The 16747-nt window shown below is 42.7% G+C and overlaps 1 protein-coding gene across 11 annotated transcripts in view; it reads left to right on the plus strand.

The window, feature by feature from the left end:
- PDE11A (phosphodiesterase 11A) overlaps positions 1–16747 on the plus strand; it is a 155536-nt gene that overhangs the window by 106317 nt on the left and 32472 nt on the right. For 8 of the 11 annotated variants that reach the window (XM_081209310.1, XM_081209313.1, XM_081209315.1 and 5 more), the window contains 3 exons: positions 3416–3525; positions 11524–11614; positions 15117–15217. In XM_081209310.1, coding sequence (XP_081065436.1) covers positions 3416–3525; positions 11524–11614; positions 15117–15217 — 302 coding nt within the window. Of the gene's footprint in view, positions 1–3415; positions 3526–11523; positions 11653–15116; positions 15218–16747 lie in introns of all 11 variants that reach the window. The other 3 variants (XR_014011990.1, XM_081209316.1, XM_081209314.1) reach the window with 2 other exon arrangements.

Below are 16747 nucleotides of genomic sequence, written 5' to 3' on the forward strand. Positions count from 1 at the left end.
TTTGGATTACCAAGCCACGTTCATTGGGAGAAAGAGGTTCAATTCCCCATGCACGTTACCCTTAATGTTCACAATGGTTTGCTGCTATTAAAGCTAAATTTGTGGCAACTTAAACCACATGGACTTGTATTGCCCAATTTGTTACATGGCATCAACAGAACTATTAATACTTTTCTAGCACCCAAAGTGGGGGAACCACTCAATTTACAAAGAGTGAAGAGGAACGCACAGTTTTCAAAAACACAGTTTCAACCTAAGCTGTGTATGGCTGTGAGTGTTTTCATTCCATCAGGGAGTCCTGCTATGCAATGCAGCATTAAAGTTTTAAAATAACTTCACAGCTCTGCAGTCCTTTTATACGTTCCGTGATTTATACTGTTACCCCTGTATGACTTGGCCTTTGAGAGCTGCAGACCTGGTGCTGCAACCTACGCATCCATCATTTTAACTCCCATGACTGCTTTCATTGATTGTAATGAGACTACTCGTTTGAGTAAGGAATTTTGACTGTAGGATCAACCTCAAGATCAGCCCAATTTTTTTGTGTCTTTTTGTTTTACACTCATATTTCTTCAGATACTCTTCAACATTTTATTTTTCTTTCCACAACTCATAAATATAGCAAATAATTATACATAAATGCAGTGTGCTAACAACAAAGCACATAAAAGCAGACCAGGTACGATGCAATTAATTTCCTCACATGAAAAAATGACCTCCATAACTCACTTTAGACTCTGGCACTTGTGAGTTAAGGTCATTTATTTTTTGGCGAAAATAAATTTTGCTCTCCTATCATCTTGTACTGTGCATTTTCCTTTACATGTTTCAGTTTTTAAAGCAAAGGGAAACATAATCACTTGTCTAGTGCCTTACTAAGCAAATAATTTTCCTGCCCCCACAGCATACACTGAAAACGATGCTTTTGTAATAATTTTTACCTACTTTATTACAAGATTTCTTTTTTGATCAACTACAGCTGAATTTATTCTTTAAGAGTTGTGTCTGCTTTTAGCCAATGTCCTTCTTTAATTATGACACAAAACGTCCAGTTTGCGCACAATTTTATTTATTTTACAAATAAAATCTGTACTGGAAGCAAAAATTAATAAATAATAGCCTGATCCTATGAGCTGATTTAGTGGCACATAGAGCTTCGGATAGTAAGGATTAGGGTGATTAAAAAAGAAAAGAAAAAAGGATCAAATTATATTGCAATGGCTTGCTGCATTATGCTGGCGCTGCAAGCGTACCTGTTATGTTCCACCGACTTAGCAGAGTAGGTCGGCACTACTTATTCATTACTATGTTTTTAACGTACCCTTTGTCCAAGGAGATCAGGATAATGTATATAGCTAAACATAGTTTAACTGGGGGAAACTAGCACCGAAAGATGTGGCATAGTCCCATTATACAGAGCTGTAGAGAAGAAACATGCAGTTCCGTGTGTTGGATAGAATGGGGCACTGAGGACAACCAGAGGGGGAGCCAGGGGGGGCCGTGGCCCCGGGCACACATTTTTGAGGGGGCGCAATCAGGCGCCCCCACGACAGGCATGGAGCCCTGGCAGCTGAGGCACGGCGGCAGGCTGTTTGGTCTAGTGGGCAGGTGGGTGGATGTGGTGGGAGCCTGTTGGTGAGCTCAGTTCCTCCTCTGCATGCACCCTCACCCCAGCTGCCCGGTCCACTAGGGCGGCACAACACTTGCCCTGGGCACCGGCAGCCCACGCTACACTACTGAGGACAACAAAAGCCTCTAAATCAGCCTTCCCCAACCTGCTGACCTCCAGATATTTTGGATCACGGTTCACATCTGCCCAGTAACCATTGAGGGTAGGGGTGGGGAGGGAAGCGAAAATAAAGGAAAGCTTGTTACTGCATCTCTGACTGGGGTGCAAGCTTGAGAAGTTCTTGGGGGCTTGGTGTCCTCTTTCTACACCATTGCTTCCTGCACCACAAAGAGGCTGTTCTCCTCCAGGGCAACAGCACCAACCATTGCTGCCTTCCCGGTACCCAAAGGCAAGGACAACCTGCAGTCTTAAAGCATAGACCCAGAGTGAGGGAGAGGCTTGCATCAGCACCGGTGAAGAAGGTTCCTTCTTGATCCCACGCCCAACTATCTCTGCATAGTGAAGCCTCGTACAAGAGTGGTTGGGGAGAACCAGCCAGATAGGTGTGGTATAAATGAGAAAATGAAAATAAAAGACTTTTACAGGATCAGCAAGGAGATTGCAGAAACAAAATACTGCATAGAAGATGGCTAATTCTGCCTCCTTTCCTTTTCTGTTTCCCTTACGACATTCTTAACATGATAGCTGTGTAATACATGACCACACCAGATGGAAAGCTTCCTGCTCCATGGCCCAGTTACTGATGCGAGACCAGTTGGTAAATTTGGCCAACTGGCTTCCTGGTTACAATGTCATCAGAAAAGCACAGTGTCTGATGAAATGGAGGCATTTATTATTTTTTAAATTCCACTTTGGCAATATTGTGATGTATGAGCAAGTATATTACTGGCAAAGACAAGGCTGGTGCTTTATTTGCACTGTAAATCCACATTCATGGGTTCCAAAGCTCAGAACAGTAAAGTGGGTATAACAGGGAAGCATTCGAGAGAGAGAAAGGGCCTTCTCAGTGATGGTTCCACTTCTGTAGCACTCTTTGTCTATCGATATATATATTGATACAGTTTTTTAAAAACGGGTTTTAAAACCCTACTTATTCCAGCTTTATTTTTCTTATGGAAATTATGTTAAATCTTACATATAAATTACTTTTTCCAGAACAGAACAACTGCACAAAAGTACGTAGACTACAACATTTATGTTGTGAATGGCCCTGTGATCGTCGGATAAAATTTAAATAAATAAGCAAACAAATGAATGAATCAAAACAAACTTGTTTATCCAAGAAAAAGAAATGGTTGCAATTCAAGTTTATCAGCGTGCTTACTTGTTTTCTAAAATGAAAGTTCAGAAGTGCTTTTAGCTCTTGCCCTGTGTTAAGCACCTCCAAAGTTTAAAATGGGAAAATGAATGTTGTTTTAGCTGACTAGTTTTGTTTACATATGCCAAGAAGGGTATCTAAACAGTTTTGAAGTGGGGAAGTTATGCCCTGCTTCCTAAGCCTGTTCCCAGATTCATCTTGGGGAGGGGGGTGCGAACTTTGAATATTTGTCTGAATGCTTGTTTAGTTTCATTCTTTTTATTTTTTATGAATTGTCTCATATTTTATGTATTTTATTTTAATTACATTGTAAAGGTTTTAACTCTGAAAGGGGGCCTAAAATAGTCTAAGAAATAAAGAAGTCAATCTCTGTACGTTTTCCTATTACGTACCAGTTTTAATTTTTAGTGCCATCATGGATGACTGAAGTTACTGACATCATCAATATTTGTTTTCCCTGTTTTCAGACAGCAGGATTTCAGGAGATTCTGACAGAAATTGAAATTTTAGCGTTGATTGTGGGATGTTTGTGCCATGACCTTGACCACAGAGGAACAAACAATGCCTTTCAAGCAAAGTATGTTACTTCTTTCTTAATTCTTTGTTTTCCTTACATGTATTAGAAGAAGAATGCAGAAGAAAGCATTGATTTTAAGTTGCCTTGCACAGCAGAGTATTTTTATGCTTGCCTTTAAGAGAGACTATTCACCCAAATAATTTCCTATTCTTCCCCCCCCAAAAAAAAAAACCCCAACAACTTTAAATCACTTTGGCATCATGCTGTTGATTTGGCTTGCTCCATGTAAATTTCTGCCTTGTATAAAACCATGACACGGAATCTGGCTGTTCCACTCTTGGAATACCACATTCATTTACATACCTGCGTATGCCAAAATGGAGAGCGTTAGAAAATTCCCCATCTGTCTTTCTTGGTTCTGTTTTGCAGCTATGCAGATTTTCAGGCAATATTAAAAGAAACATAACTGATTGCATTCAAAACAGAAACAGGTGCTTTCAGAAACGGGGTCCTTCTGGGCTAATATGAACATATCACTACAAAACGCAGGGGGAGATCCTTCTTATTTGTAATATCTCTGTAGCTCTTACTCCAGTTTATGGGTCGGAAGGTTTTTTGCTATGTCCTCCACGGTCCATTTTGTAGGATAGTGAGCTGGCAATCCACAAAAGCAGTGGATCGCTTGGAGCTGAACCAGCTGCCCACACCCCAGCTCAACAGCAGGCCAGGCACTTAACTCCAGCAAGACAAGTTGTACAGTGGTACCTCTGGTTACGAACTTAATTTGTTCCAGAGGTCCGTTCTTAACCTGAAACCGTTCTTAACCTGAGGCGCTCTTTCACTAATGGGGCCTCCCGCTGCTGCTGCCATGGATTTCCTTTCTCATCCTGAGGTAAAGTTTTTAACCCGAGGTACTACATCCGGGTTAGCGGAGTCTGTAACCCGAGGTGTTTATAACCCGAGGTGTTTGTAACCCGGGTACCACTGTAGTTTCCCACCATCACAGGGCACAACATGTTGAGAAAGGGTGGCTGGTACAGTGGTACCTCGGGTTACAGACGCTTCAGGTTACAGACTCCACTAACTCAGAAATAATACCTCAGGTTAAGAACTTTGCTTCAGGATGAGAGCAGAAATTGCACAACGGCGGTGCAGCGGCAGCAGGAGGCCCCACTAGCTAAAGTGGTACCTCAGGTTAAGAACAGTTTCAGGTTAAGAACGGACCTCCGGAACAAATTAAGTACTTAACCCGAGGTACCACTGTATTACCTATGACTTGCCTGGGTAAGTGCAAGGGCTTGCATGTACAGTATCTGCCCTTTCACTAGCCTGTTGTTGTAGCTTGATCCTACCCTACCTTAGACACAGTATTTTATATAAGCCAAGGTTATTACTGGATTGAAAGGTGAGATACAATTTAAGTAAATCCGCCAAACCAACTCATGCTTACGTTCTGCTCTATTAAACCATGGGAAATAGTAAGGCAACCGGAAAGGTGCTGCGTTTTTAAAATGACCCTCCACCCAAACGGTTGCTGTAGGAGGAACCAGAAATAGATAATAGTATTTTATTTTTCCCCCTCCTCATTTTCTGTGGTGCTTGCTACTATGACTGGATTTTGACCTGCTAATGGGCATTACCCAAAGGAAATAAGCTTTTACACATGTTGATGGCCTAGAATTAAAGGTAGTGGCTGATACACAAGTCAGGAAGTTTGCTTAAGTTAATTAACTCTTTGCATATGCTAGTTCCAAGGGACTTAACAGCAGCAAACAGGCATCTTAAATACACACGAATCTGGCTATTGCCTCCATTGAAATTAGCTTTGACACTACAAACCTTAATTACTTTCTAGCACCTATAAATCTATAACAATACTATTATTGTGCTTTTACTGCCAGGGAGAGGAAGAGGTGCTTGTGGGATGACCCTTGGGGACTGTGTGCATTGATTTGGGAGGCACCATTTGATTCTCTTTCCCAGGCAGCAAAAGTCTTGCCCCAGTCCTGTTACTCGACAGTGAAATGCTAGTTTAAATGCAACCAGTTAGGGTTGCCATATGTCTTCTTTTTCCAGGACACATCCTTTTTTTAATGGGTAGAGTCATCATAGTGATCCATAGTTAAAAGAAGAAGTAGGCAAATGTGTCCTCTTTTTTGCTCTTCTAAATATGGCAAGCCTACGGCCAGGCTTAATAGCCTTTTCATAAGTGGCTGGAGCCTAGAATAAAGATGTGAAGATGTACATGCTTGTGTTTCTATGTGAAGGAGAAAGTTGCATGTGAACTGGCCTTTGAATTGTCAAGATGCCCTGGTAGATTATAGATTCAATAAATCATTGCTCAGACAACTTGACTTTAAAAAAGCAAAGCAAAACCCTGTTTAGCCTGTCCCACTTTTTTTCTGTGGGGATGATGCACAATTTGCCTTTTCAAAAGAAAAGAAGAAAGGTATCTTAAAGAGGAAACCAACCCATCAATCAAAGGCTATCGTTCGTTGTTTGCTGTCCCTTGTGCTTTTCTAGAGAGCTTACAGTCTTCCTATAATACTGTGGAAATCACTACAGAGTTTAAACAAAAGGCACATCATGACACAGCACGTCAAGTGCTTCAGCTGTAGGACTTGTAACTTCCACAATTTATTGTCATACGCTCATTCCTAAAACCAAGTCTAACATTATTTTTAAGTGCCAGGGTTGAGTGTGATGAAAGATCAAGAGGCATGTGATTGAAAACAGCATCACAGCTTCCCGAAATTGCTCTGTTAATACATCCCAGCATGGTTTTCTCTGGGGGGTTATGATTGCCAGTCATTCTACCCCCACCCCACCCCACCCCAATACAGCTGCCCCATGGTGATTAAATATCAGTATGGGGCAGCTTTGTAGTATAAGCTCCTAGGAGACTCCTTACCCCCCGCCCATTCCTTCCTAGCATAATCCATTATACTCATTTCTTTAGAAAACCACCACCACTACCACGACAAACCCCATCTTTTCACTTAAGGCTGCATCCCAGAAGTGAAATGCTGGCGTGCATTAATCTATTGTGACAGACCAATTCCATTGCTTTTCACCTTCAAACAATTCTCACTTTTTAAATTACTTTTCATAGTTTCCCCTTAATGGTTGAACTTAGCATTTTAAATGATGTGCAACACACACACACACTTTCTCTCTCTCTCTCTCTCTCTATATATATATATACACACATACACATACATACAGATATCGTAGTACCCATACTTTAGAAGGCAATCCTAAACGTGCTTACTAGGGAGTAAGCTCCATGCATATAGTTGGGCTTAAGTCAAAGTAGCAATGGATGCATCTGCAAATTTCAGTTACTCTCAGCTTTTCCTTTTTCCAGTGTTAGGTTAGGTTCAGTTTGACGTATTTTAACATCCGTTTGTGAATTTTTTTAAAAGTCCTAATGAAAATACGTCACCATTTCTCCTAATAAACACATTTCTATACAATTTTCACTAATAAACACATTTTGCAAGCAATTTTCCTTAATATGATGCACATTCGCTTAATGTTTTCACTAACATGTGCATTTTTATGCACTCTGTCCCCTAATTTACACATGTTTGCCCATATTTCTGGGTTGGAGAACGGCACTGCAAAATTAGTAGACATGTGAATTTCAAGAGACAGCTGTGTTTCAGTTTGTGCATTGCTTCTGGAAGTGTGAATTAAATAGGTTTGCATTAAAATGCGAACAAACCAAATATTCCCCTGTCTCTACTTCAAAGTAAACATGCGTGCGATTGCACTGTTAGGCTGCAGTCCTGTACATGCTTACCTGGGAGTAAGCCCCATTGAATTCAGTGTGAGTTACTTTTGAGTAGATATACATGGTGCTGATGGTGCTACATTTTCATGCCATTCTATTTTCTTGTTCACTGTAGCATGTTTGTTACTGTATGCTGCTGCTTACATTAAGAATGAAGTTGTAATTGGCACTAGACTTTTTGTATGTCTAGCCTCCCCTTTGCAAATTTTGCTTACATATTATTAATAGTATCTTTACACAAAACAAAGGTAATTGCTGCATCCAACCTAAAAGTATGCGTGGATATATATGATTTATGACTGTATATTTTGTGCATCTTTTAATGTATGTGCCCTACATGTATACAGTGGTGCCTCGCAAGACGAAATTAATTCGTTCTGCGAGTTTTTTCGTCTTGCGAATTTTTCGTCTTGCGAAGCACGGTTTCCCTGGGTATTAACGGTTTTAAGAAAAAGGAAACAAACTTGCAAGACGTTTTCATCTTGTGAAGCAAGCCCATAGGGAAATTCGTCTTGCGAAGCAACTCAAAAAACGAACAACTCTTTCGTCTTGCGCGTTTTTCGTCTTGCGAGGTACCGCTGTACATCTCTCCTTTATGTAGAAAACTTCATTTATTATAATAAGAGTATATAAAGCACCTGTGGTCCAAGAGAGCATTTCTATTGTATATCAAACAGGAGCTACTTTAGGAAAGTCATTCCGAGGTGACCCTAGGGTTTTGGGGGTCGTGGGCAAGAGAATCATTTGAGGCCCCTTAAAGGATTGTAAGCAAGTTAGGCATAATAACACGTCACTTAATTCTATACAAGAAACTGCAGTGAAAGTATGGATAAATGTCTCATAATGCATTTATTGTGGTCAATTTTTATTGTAACTGGAGTGGAGAATATTACTTCATGCAGTACATCAACACAGCACTGTAAGAACATGACTATAAATCATAAAAAAGAAACAAGCCATTAGCTCCATATGTGATACAGTGGTACCCCGCAAGACGAACGCCTCGCGAGACGAAAAACTCGCAAAACGAAAGGTTTTTTCGTTTTCGAGTTGCCTCGCAAGACGAATTTCCCTATGGGCTTGCTTCGCAAAACGAAGCTTGCCCCGGGGACAGCGGGTCTTCTCTTTTGAAGCAAGGGGCGGCGGGGAGAAGCGATCTTCTCCCCGCAGCCCCAGGTCCGGGGACAGCGGGAAGCGCTTCCCGCTGTCCCCGGACCTCTTTTGAAGCAAGGGGCTGCAGGGAGATCGCGATCTCCCCGCAGCCCCTTGCTTCAAAAGAGGTCCCGGGGCAGCGCGAAGCGCAGCGCTTCTTCCCCGCTGCCCCCGGACCTCTTTTGAAGCAAGGGGCTGCGGGGAGATCGCTTCTCCCTGCAGCCCCTTGCTTCAAAAGAGGTCCGGGGGTAGCGGGAAGCGCTTCGCGCTGCCCCCGGACCTCTTTTGAAGGAAGGGTTTGCGGGGAGATCGCTTCTCCCTGCAGCTCCTTCAAAAGAGGTCCGGGGGCAGCGCGAAGCGCAGCGCTTCTTCCACGCTGCCCCCGGACCTCTTTTGAAGCAAGGGGCTGCGGGGAGATCGCTTCTCCCTGCAGCCCCTTGTTTCAAAAGAGCTCCGGGGGCAGCGGGAAACGCTTCCCGCTGCCCCCGGACCTCTTTTGAAGCAAGGGGCTGCGGGGAGATCGCTTCTCCCGCTGCTCCGAAGCGGGGCGGGGGGACGGGAACACCTTCCCCCACCGCCCCGCTTCGGAACGCTGCTCCGAAGCGGGGCGGGGGGTGGGAACACCTTCCCCCACCGCCCGGCTTCGGAACTGTGCTCCGAAGCGGGGCGGGGGGGTGGGAACACCTTCCCCCGCCGCCCGGCTTCGGAACGGTGTTCCGAAGCGGGGCGGGGGGTGGGAACACCTTCCCCCGCCGCCCCGCTTCGGAACGGTGCTCCGAAGCGGGGCGGGGAGCGGGAACACCTTCTGAAGGCTGGCGGGGGGCAAAAGTCTTTGTCCCCCCTGCCTGCCTTCCCAGGGGCTTTTAAATCGCCCCGGACAGCGGAGAAGTCCTCCGCTGTCCCGGGGTTTTTTTAAATGCTGGGGGTGGGAAGAAAAGCCCTTATCCCCCCCCCCAGCCTTCAGAAGAGGTCCGGGGACAGACTGTCCCCGGACCTGGTCTGAACGCGGTTTCCCTAGGAACGCATTAATTGATTTTCAATGCATTCCTATGGGAAACCGTGCATCGCAAGACGAAAAACTCGCAAGACGAAGAGACTTGCGGAACGAATTAATTTCGTCTTGCGAGGCACCACTGTACTCTTATGTAAACAAATGCACCCCCGTGTCTCACAAAAGAAAATTGTAAGATGATATGGTAGGAGGCACATATGGTGAATTGGTGATAGCCAGTTCACTGATAAATAAGAGTATAGTGATTAATCACTTAAGAGTCAATTGTCTACTACCCTTTTTAATGAAATGAACGCTTTTGAGGCTTCCTGGGAGCAGGGCCCTCAATCAAATCACTGTAATTGTAATCCAAGTCTTTTCCAATCTTACGTTCAGCTGAAACCAGAGCTAACCCTACTAGATGTTTTTGGAACACAGAAGAGCGCAGATGTATTTTTAAAAATCAATTTCAACTTTTAAAATGGCCTATCACTAGATGCAACAGGTACAGTGAGAATAATGCTAATACTACACAAATTGGGGTGACACTTGTGACACAGTGTGAGGCAGCCCAGTGTCTGCATATTGTTCTTGTGAATCAGGGACTGCCCCCCCCCATTTCTTTTGTGCAACAACAGTGTATTTCTCTAAAACCCTTCATTGCTTGCCTATCTCTGATTCTCTTACTGCCTTAGCTTTTCTCTTTGTTGACCCTGAATGTTATTGATGTGGTGCCATCTTGATTGGCTAAAGAAAAAGGAAGGGGGTTGATGTGAACCAAATCCGTTTTTTGCTGCTGTGTTTACTGTTGTGCTGGCAACAACAGTAAGTAGCCAACACAGGAGAGAAATTCTTCCATAAAACCCACTGATCAGAAGAGAGGGGGGAAATTGTGTAATCCCATGCATATTTTCTCAAAGGTCCTACTATATGAAGGAAGATTCTCAGACAAGTGTGTATAGGATTGCGGCCTGCAGTTTTCTTTGGGCAAGGAAGTTTGCATTTGAGGAGGCAGGGGGGAAGAGCTTCAACCTTTTCCCTGTCTTAAGCAGATATTCTGTTAAACAGCTGAGTTATTTTCTGGTGCCACCTCCATCATCTTCTCGTCAGAGCCAGCAGAAAAGACTGAAGAACAATACTTTTCCACTTTGAAGAGATTTCACTGTGAGACAATACCTGTGGAGTTGTGAATGGTCTTTTCCTTTCCTCTCTTACTGAAACAAAATGGTGGCTGACTCCTCCTCATGTCCTAAGTGAACTGAGCAAGTGTATAAAAATGGCTTGGCAGTTCTGGTGTACTGCTGATACAGATGGATCTGGCTTAAGTGGGGAAAAGTTTGTGTTTCTTGTAGGGAAGGACTTGCAATGCTGCTGAGTTAAAGACAAGGCAGGTTGACTGCAGGAGAGAAGGCAAGCAGGGTTTTCTACAAGGTTTTGCCCCACCCCTTCAAAGTGTAGGACTCTGGGTATTTGCTCCTCCTTAAAACCACTGGTCTGAGGAGCATTCACCAAAAGATCAGAATTGTAGCCTATATTCCAACATTTTCAGTACAGGATCCTAGATTGGGCTAACAGGCCTTGCTGTTGTCTGCTAGCTTTGGGTAAGATGGTGGTGATCAGCACAGTGGCTTAAAATGGACATAGTGTCTAGCTGACTGCCCCATAGCAAAACACAACCTGGTATGAAGTCTGGTCACCTTTTCTGGTGGGTGGCTTTGCGGCCAGGCATCCGGGAACCCTGCGGAGATCCGGCGGGGGGCAGAGATTGACGCTCCCCTCTTGCTGGCGCTGGCCAGGGGCACGCCCAGGGGTGGCCCCGCTGTCCAATCAGCGCCGGTAGGGGGTGTGGCTGTGGGAAATTTAAACCATGGCGCAGCCGGGATGCCCTCTTCTCTCACCGTTCGTTGTAGCGTGGCTGGGGTTTGTGGAAAGAGGAACTCATGAGTGGTAAAGCAGAGTAGCGTTTCTCTCCTTTGCTGGAGGTATTTTGGCAGAAGGTCAGTAACCATCAGCCCGTGATGCTGTAGTTGCAGATCCTGCACTGAGCCAGGGTTTGGACGAGATGATATGTGGAAAGAATCAGTGTGGCTCCTTTGTGTGTGTTGCATTTTCCCCCCAGGATTGGATCCGCCTTGGCTCAGCTCTACGGGACTTCTGCTACTCTGGAGCACCATCATTTTAACCACGCTGTCATGATTCTTCAGAGTGAGGTACAAAGCCAGCAGAATGCCCAACCTCTTCTCCTTATGTAAATATAAGTATCTAAAATAAACCTGCTTTTCTTTTTATCACTTCAATGCATCTATTACTTGTCCCTTTCTTTGCAAACTGGTAGAAAAGGGATCCTGAGTTCCACTCCAGATTCCTTTGATACATGTGTCATTGGGTTTTGGGAGAAGGCATGTGTAATTTGAAATTATATTGTATTTGTGTTTATGCATAGTTTGTAAGCTGCTTTGTTGCCTGCAAAGTGGGCTATAAAACTGTTAAATATATAACATTGGCTCCCTGTGTCAAAAAAAGTTAAACAAATCCAAACAGCCTGGAATGTGATTGAAAAGTTTCTGACTTTTGTTGTTTACACCATCAGAACCACAGTAGTCTAGTAAATGTTCTGCATCATAAATACATCCCCCCCCCCAGAATATAGACTAACATTGCCTCTGTCTTGATTAATGCAGTAAGTCTATGATACAATCTTTCTACAGCCTTCTTGGTATTCATAGTAAATAAGCCCATCAAGTCAGAAAACACAAAACTATTGGGGGGGGTGTAAACTATTGATAGGTTTTTCCTCTCTAACATCCTCCTTCATCAGCACTAAGCAGGGTTTTAAAGACGACACTGTACAGTGGTGCCCCGCAAGACGAATACCTCGCAAGACAAAAAACTCGCTAGACAAAAGAGTTTTCCGTTTTTTGAGTCGTTCCGCAAGACGAATTTCCCTATGGGCTTGCTTCGCAAGACGAAATGTCTTGCGAGTTCTTGCGAGTTTGTTTCCTTTTTCTTAAAGCCACTAAGCCGTTAATAGCCGCTAAGTCGCTAATAGCCGTGTTTCGCAAGACGAAGAAACCGCAAGACGAAGAGACTCGCAGAATGGATTAATTTCGTCTTGCGAGGCACCACTGTAAAAATAAAATTAAATTCTGTGTGAATGGTTTTTCTGCTAAGACCAGCAAAGAAATACCAAGGATGATGCAGTCTCATGTACATTTTACAGGTTGGTTTTACAGATTAAACTATCAATTGGCTTTATATAAAGAAAGGTTGGTAATGATGTGGTTTCTCTTTGTAAGCTCCCCCACACACACACACCCAAGTGTAAAATAAATAATGCTTTCACTTAGCAGCTGTTTATGATGGCCATAACTTTTGAGCTGGTTCCAATCTTTATATACCCTTGCTCTTGATCCAAAGAGTCATGCCCCAAATGTTCTATAAATATATTGGGACTTCCAAGTTCCTTCTTTCTGTTGAGAGCCTGCCCTTCTGCATTGGCCACTGAACCACTCTTGAGATTTGGGGGCTCAGAAACATTTTCTGACACCGTATGAGGTCTCCCTGTTGAGTCTGGTGAGGGTGAGAAGCACGGTACGTTTGCACAAGCCTTCACATGTGCCAAATTCTTAATTTTATTCTGGGTCCCAGCTCATACGTTCTCTTGCTTTTTCTGTTTGCTTCAGTTAACACTGCTTCTTGCCAAATCCAAATATGTTGAAAACCTGATCTTGATAATAGTAAACATATGCAAGCTAAAAAAGCATATTGTCTTACTCTAATTCACAATTACTAAGGCTATAATCCTATATACACGTTTATCTTTGATCAAGCTCCATCAAACACAGTGGGACCTAATTCTGAGTAAACATGCCCAGGATTTATCTGTTCAGGTGCTTAATGTACTTTGCATAAATAATGCATTTATTTATTCTTTTTTTAACCACCGTTCATCAAATATTGTCCCTGGGTGGCTTACAAACATAAACACCTGTACATTAAAGCTAGAAAATGCAATATAACAATTTAAAACCAAGTTGAAATCATACTATATTATAAAGACAACAAGCATCCCATCCATTACAGCTGGACTTAACAGATCAACCTCCCTCAACCAGTACAAAGAGCAAATAAATCTCACATACATACTTACATTTAAAACACGTTGATTTCCTCCAAAGACTCTTGGAAACTGTAGTTCGTTAAGTGTGCTGAGAATTGTAGCTCTGTAATGGGTGAACCACAATTCCCAGAACTTGGTGCTTTAAATGTATGGTGGATGTGACCCGATAGTTCCTGTTATACCTCTGAGGAAGGGAATTGTACAACTGGGATGCCACCACAGAGAAGGCCCTATACTGAGTTGCCACACAATAGATTGCACTCAACAGTGGGGTATCTGTAAGATCCCGTACAGATCTTATCAGACATGTATATTTTTCTGTACTGAATTTTGGTGTAGCTCACCCCTGTGCATCCAATAATTTTTTGAAAAAAAAGAGTATGTAGTATTAGCATCAAATGCCTTGTCCAAAAAATAGCATTTCACAATCATTTTCCTGCCATTTACATTAACCATAGCTTAATGTTATGTCCGAACCCTGATCCTCCTCCTTTGACATTGGTTAAGTAGCCACCATCATTGCCCAAAATCCACAAATGGAGAATGGTTCTTCTGGGTTGTGTTTCCTCTATTAGAGGGATGAAATGAACCAATATTTAAGTGATTTGCCATATGTGCCAGCATTAACTGTGGTTTACTAGCTATGGCGAACGTTAACCGTGGCTTAGAAATATGTGCGAACCGGGCCAGTGTTTGACCATTCTGCGTTTACTGGTAAATCACAGGACATCCTGGCAGTAGCAAGCAGGTCCATCCTAAAAAGATAAAAAATAAACATAATACTCCCCATGTGCATTTACATTTATTTTGCAGAAAGAACTGGGTGGGAAACCAATGTGTGCCTTGATTTCAGGTTTCCTTGTGCTTTGTGTCACCTTTCGGGGGGGGGGATGACATTGCCTTTGGTTTTGAGAGCCCCGGTTTCTCCATATACTTGGTAGCCCATTGAAGTAGTGCTAACTTTCCCACAATGTTCCCTGACTTGGCAAGCTAGGGCTCTTATTCACAAGTTGTTTCTTTTAATAGGTAAGCTGAGGCAGACAGCCAGGAATTTATTTCTGGGCTGTTCTTTTCACACATAAACTGCAAGCCTGCAAAGAGAAGTACACGCATATACCTCAGAAAGGGGAAGAATAACCTAGAAATAGATGTGCACTGTAATTCCTAGCATACTCAAGAGGGAAAACTAAGATCCACTGAAACCACTGGAAATTATATACACATCTTTAGCACTGGGCCAACAGCCTAACAGCAATCTGTTGTTGCCTGTAGACCTCTCTAAAGTATAGTCTCAAAGGCATTTGCAAAAAGAAAAAGGGGGAAAGGAGGTATGTAGTTCATCAGTTACATATATTACATTTACGTGCATAATCCTTTTTTTTAATTGCCCATAATTTCAGTCTAGCAGAAAGATCTGGGAAAACATCTTAATTGAAGTGGCCGATGAAAATATTTTTGTCATGATTTCAGTATGCATAATAAAAAGAGAGATTTGCTGTAATAATGACACACATTGCAGAGCTATTGGAAAACCTTTCAAAAACAGTCTATTGATTCTAAGCTATTTAGCTTTGCTATCTCTTTCATTATAGGGTCACAACATCTTTGCTAACTTGTCCTCCAAGGATTACAGTGACCTTATGCAGCTTCTGAAGAAGTCAATATTGGCAACAGACCTCACTCTCTATTTTGAGTAGGTATTGGCATTTTCTGAATTTGACAAATGGAAATCCGAAAGAGCTACAGTCCCTAACGACCTTTTAAATACCAGTGAGGGCATGTGGCACATATTACCAGCAGTTACTATTTAATTATCATTTGAGGTATTTACTCTAGCGCGTGTGCATTTTAGTCTTCTGAAAGTTTTCAGTATGTTATGTGCAACTGTTTTCTGTTGTTTAAATGTACAGTATACTTAATTTATAAAGTTAAAACAAAACCACTTCATTGTTACTTCATTGTTTATGGAAGAATTGCATTAGTGAGAGCTAGGTTTTCTTCTTTCTCTTTTTCATGTGGGTTTGATTTTTGCTTTTTTAAATGGGGATCTTCTAAGCTTGTAACTTCCCATCTCTGTAATGAAGTTGCACAGCTACATAAAAGCCGTAATGCATGTTTAGAGTGTACCCACTGAAATAAATGGGACCCAAGTTAACCATTACTCAAGTTAAGTCCCATTGGTTTCAGTAGGTCTACTCTAAGAATGGAACCAATCCCACAGGATTTTTAAAATCTGAATTTGTAGATTGGCATCAGTGGGTCATATTCAGCTAAGTCATAGGCAGAGTAGATCCACTAAAATGAATGGGTATAAGTTACTTGGTTGCACTGCAGGTGTGACTCAGGTTGGATATCGGCCAATGTGTTTGAACAAAGTCACATCCCTGGATCAGAAGAATGCGTGGTCTCACTGGATGTGATTTTGTTCAAACATAAAAGTGAGTGATACCCAACATTAGTCATACTTGGAGTAAACTCATTGGAATAAATAGATTTAGTCTTACGCTCCTGTAGGTAGACAACAAAGTACCCTTAGTAGGAATGTTGCTTTGGGGGCAAGACCTACATGCCCCTCATGCAATGTATGGGTGAAACTGCCACCACAGATCAAATACCACAGAACTTGCAAATCTCCTGACACCTACTTTTTCAACAGATAACAGTTAACAGATTCAGTTGCTAGCATGCTTGATGACTGGTTTTTTGTTTGGGGGGGGGGAAATGGTGGTGCTCTTGTATATTTATATTTGGTAGTTTCAGGTCTGAGGGCATTGGTAGCAGGAAAAATGGCAGAAGCTAAATCAGCTCAAGGCAGCACCATGCTGTGTGAGGGGCATTGTGGGGAATGCAAATAGTGGTATCTGGCACCAATTGCAGACCTTCCTGCCAGCAGAAAAATGTAAGGGAGGGCACAGGGCAGATGTCAGCAGTGGATTACCACAGCCCCAGCAGTTGTTCAAGGATGTTACATACTGATACTGGGCCTGGGTGAAGCTTTTCCCAGTTCAATATCTCCTTGCTGAGAAAACGTTCAGCTGCTGAACTTCGGCCTCCTGTGCATGTTGTTAAAAGACACAGGAAAAGAAACAGAACTAGCATCTGTAACGGGGCTGCAAGGTGATGTTCATGTGGTGTAAATCAGGCTTAGTGATGGCCACAAGTTTAGATGACTTTAAAAAGGCGGTATTAGACAAATTCAAGGACAGGCATATCGGTAAGCTAT

Source organism: Podarcis bocagei (genome assembly GCF_964188305.1).
Source record: "Podarcis bocagei genome assembly, chromosome: 1".
In the NCBI taxonomy this organism is placed as follows: domain Eukaryota; kingdom Metazoa; phylum Chordata; class Lepidosauria; order Squamata; family Lacertidae; genus Podarcis; species Podarcis bocagei.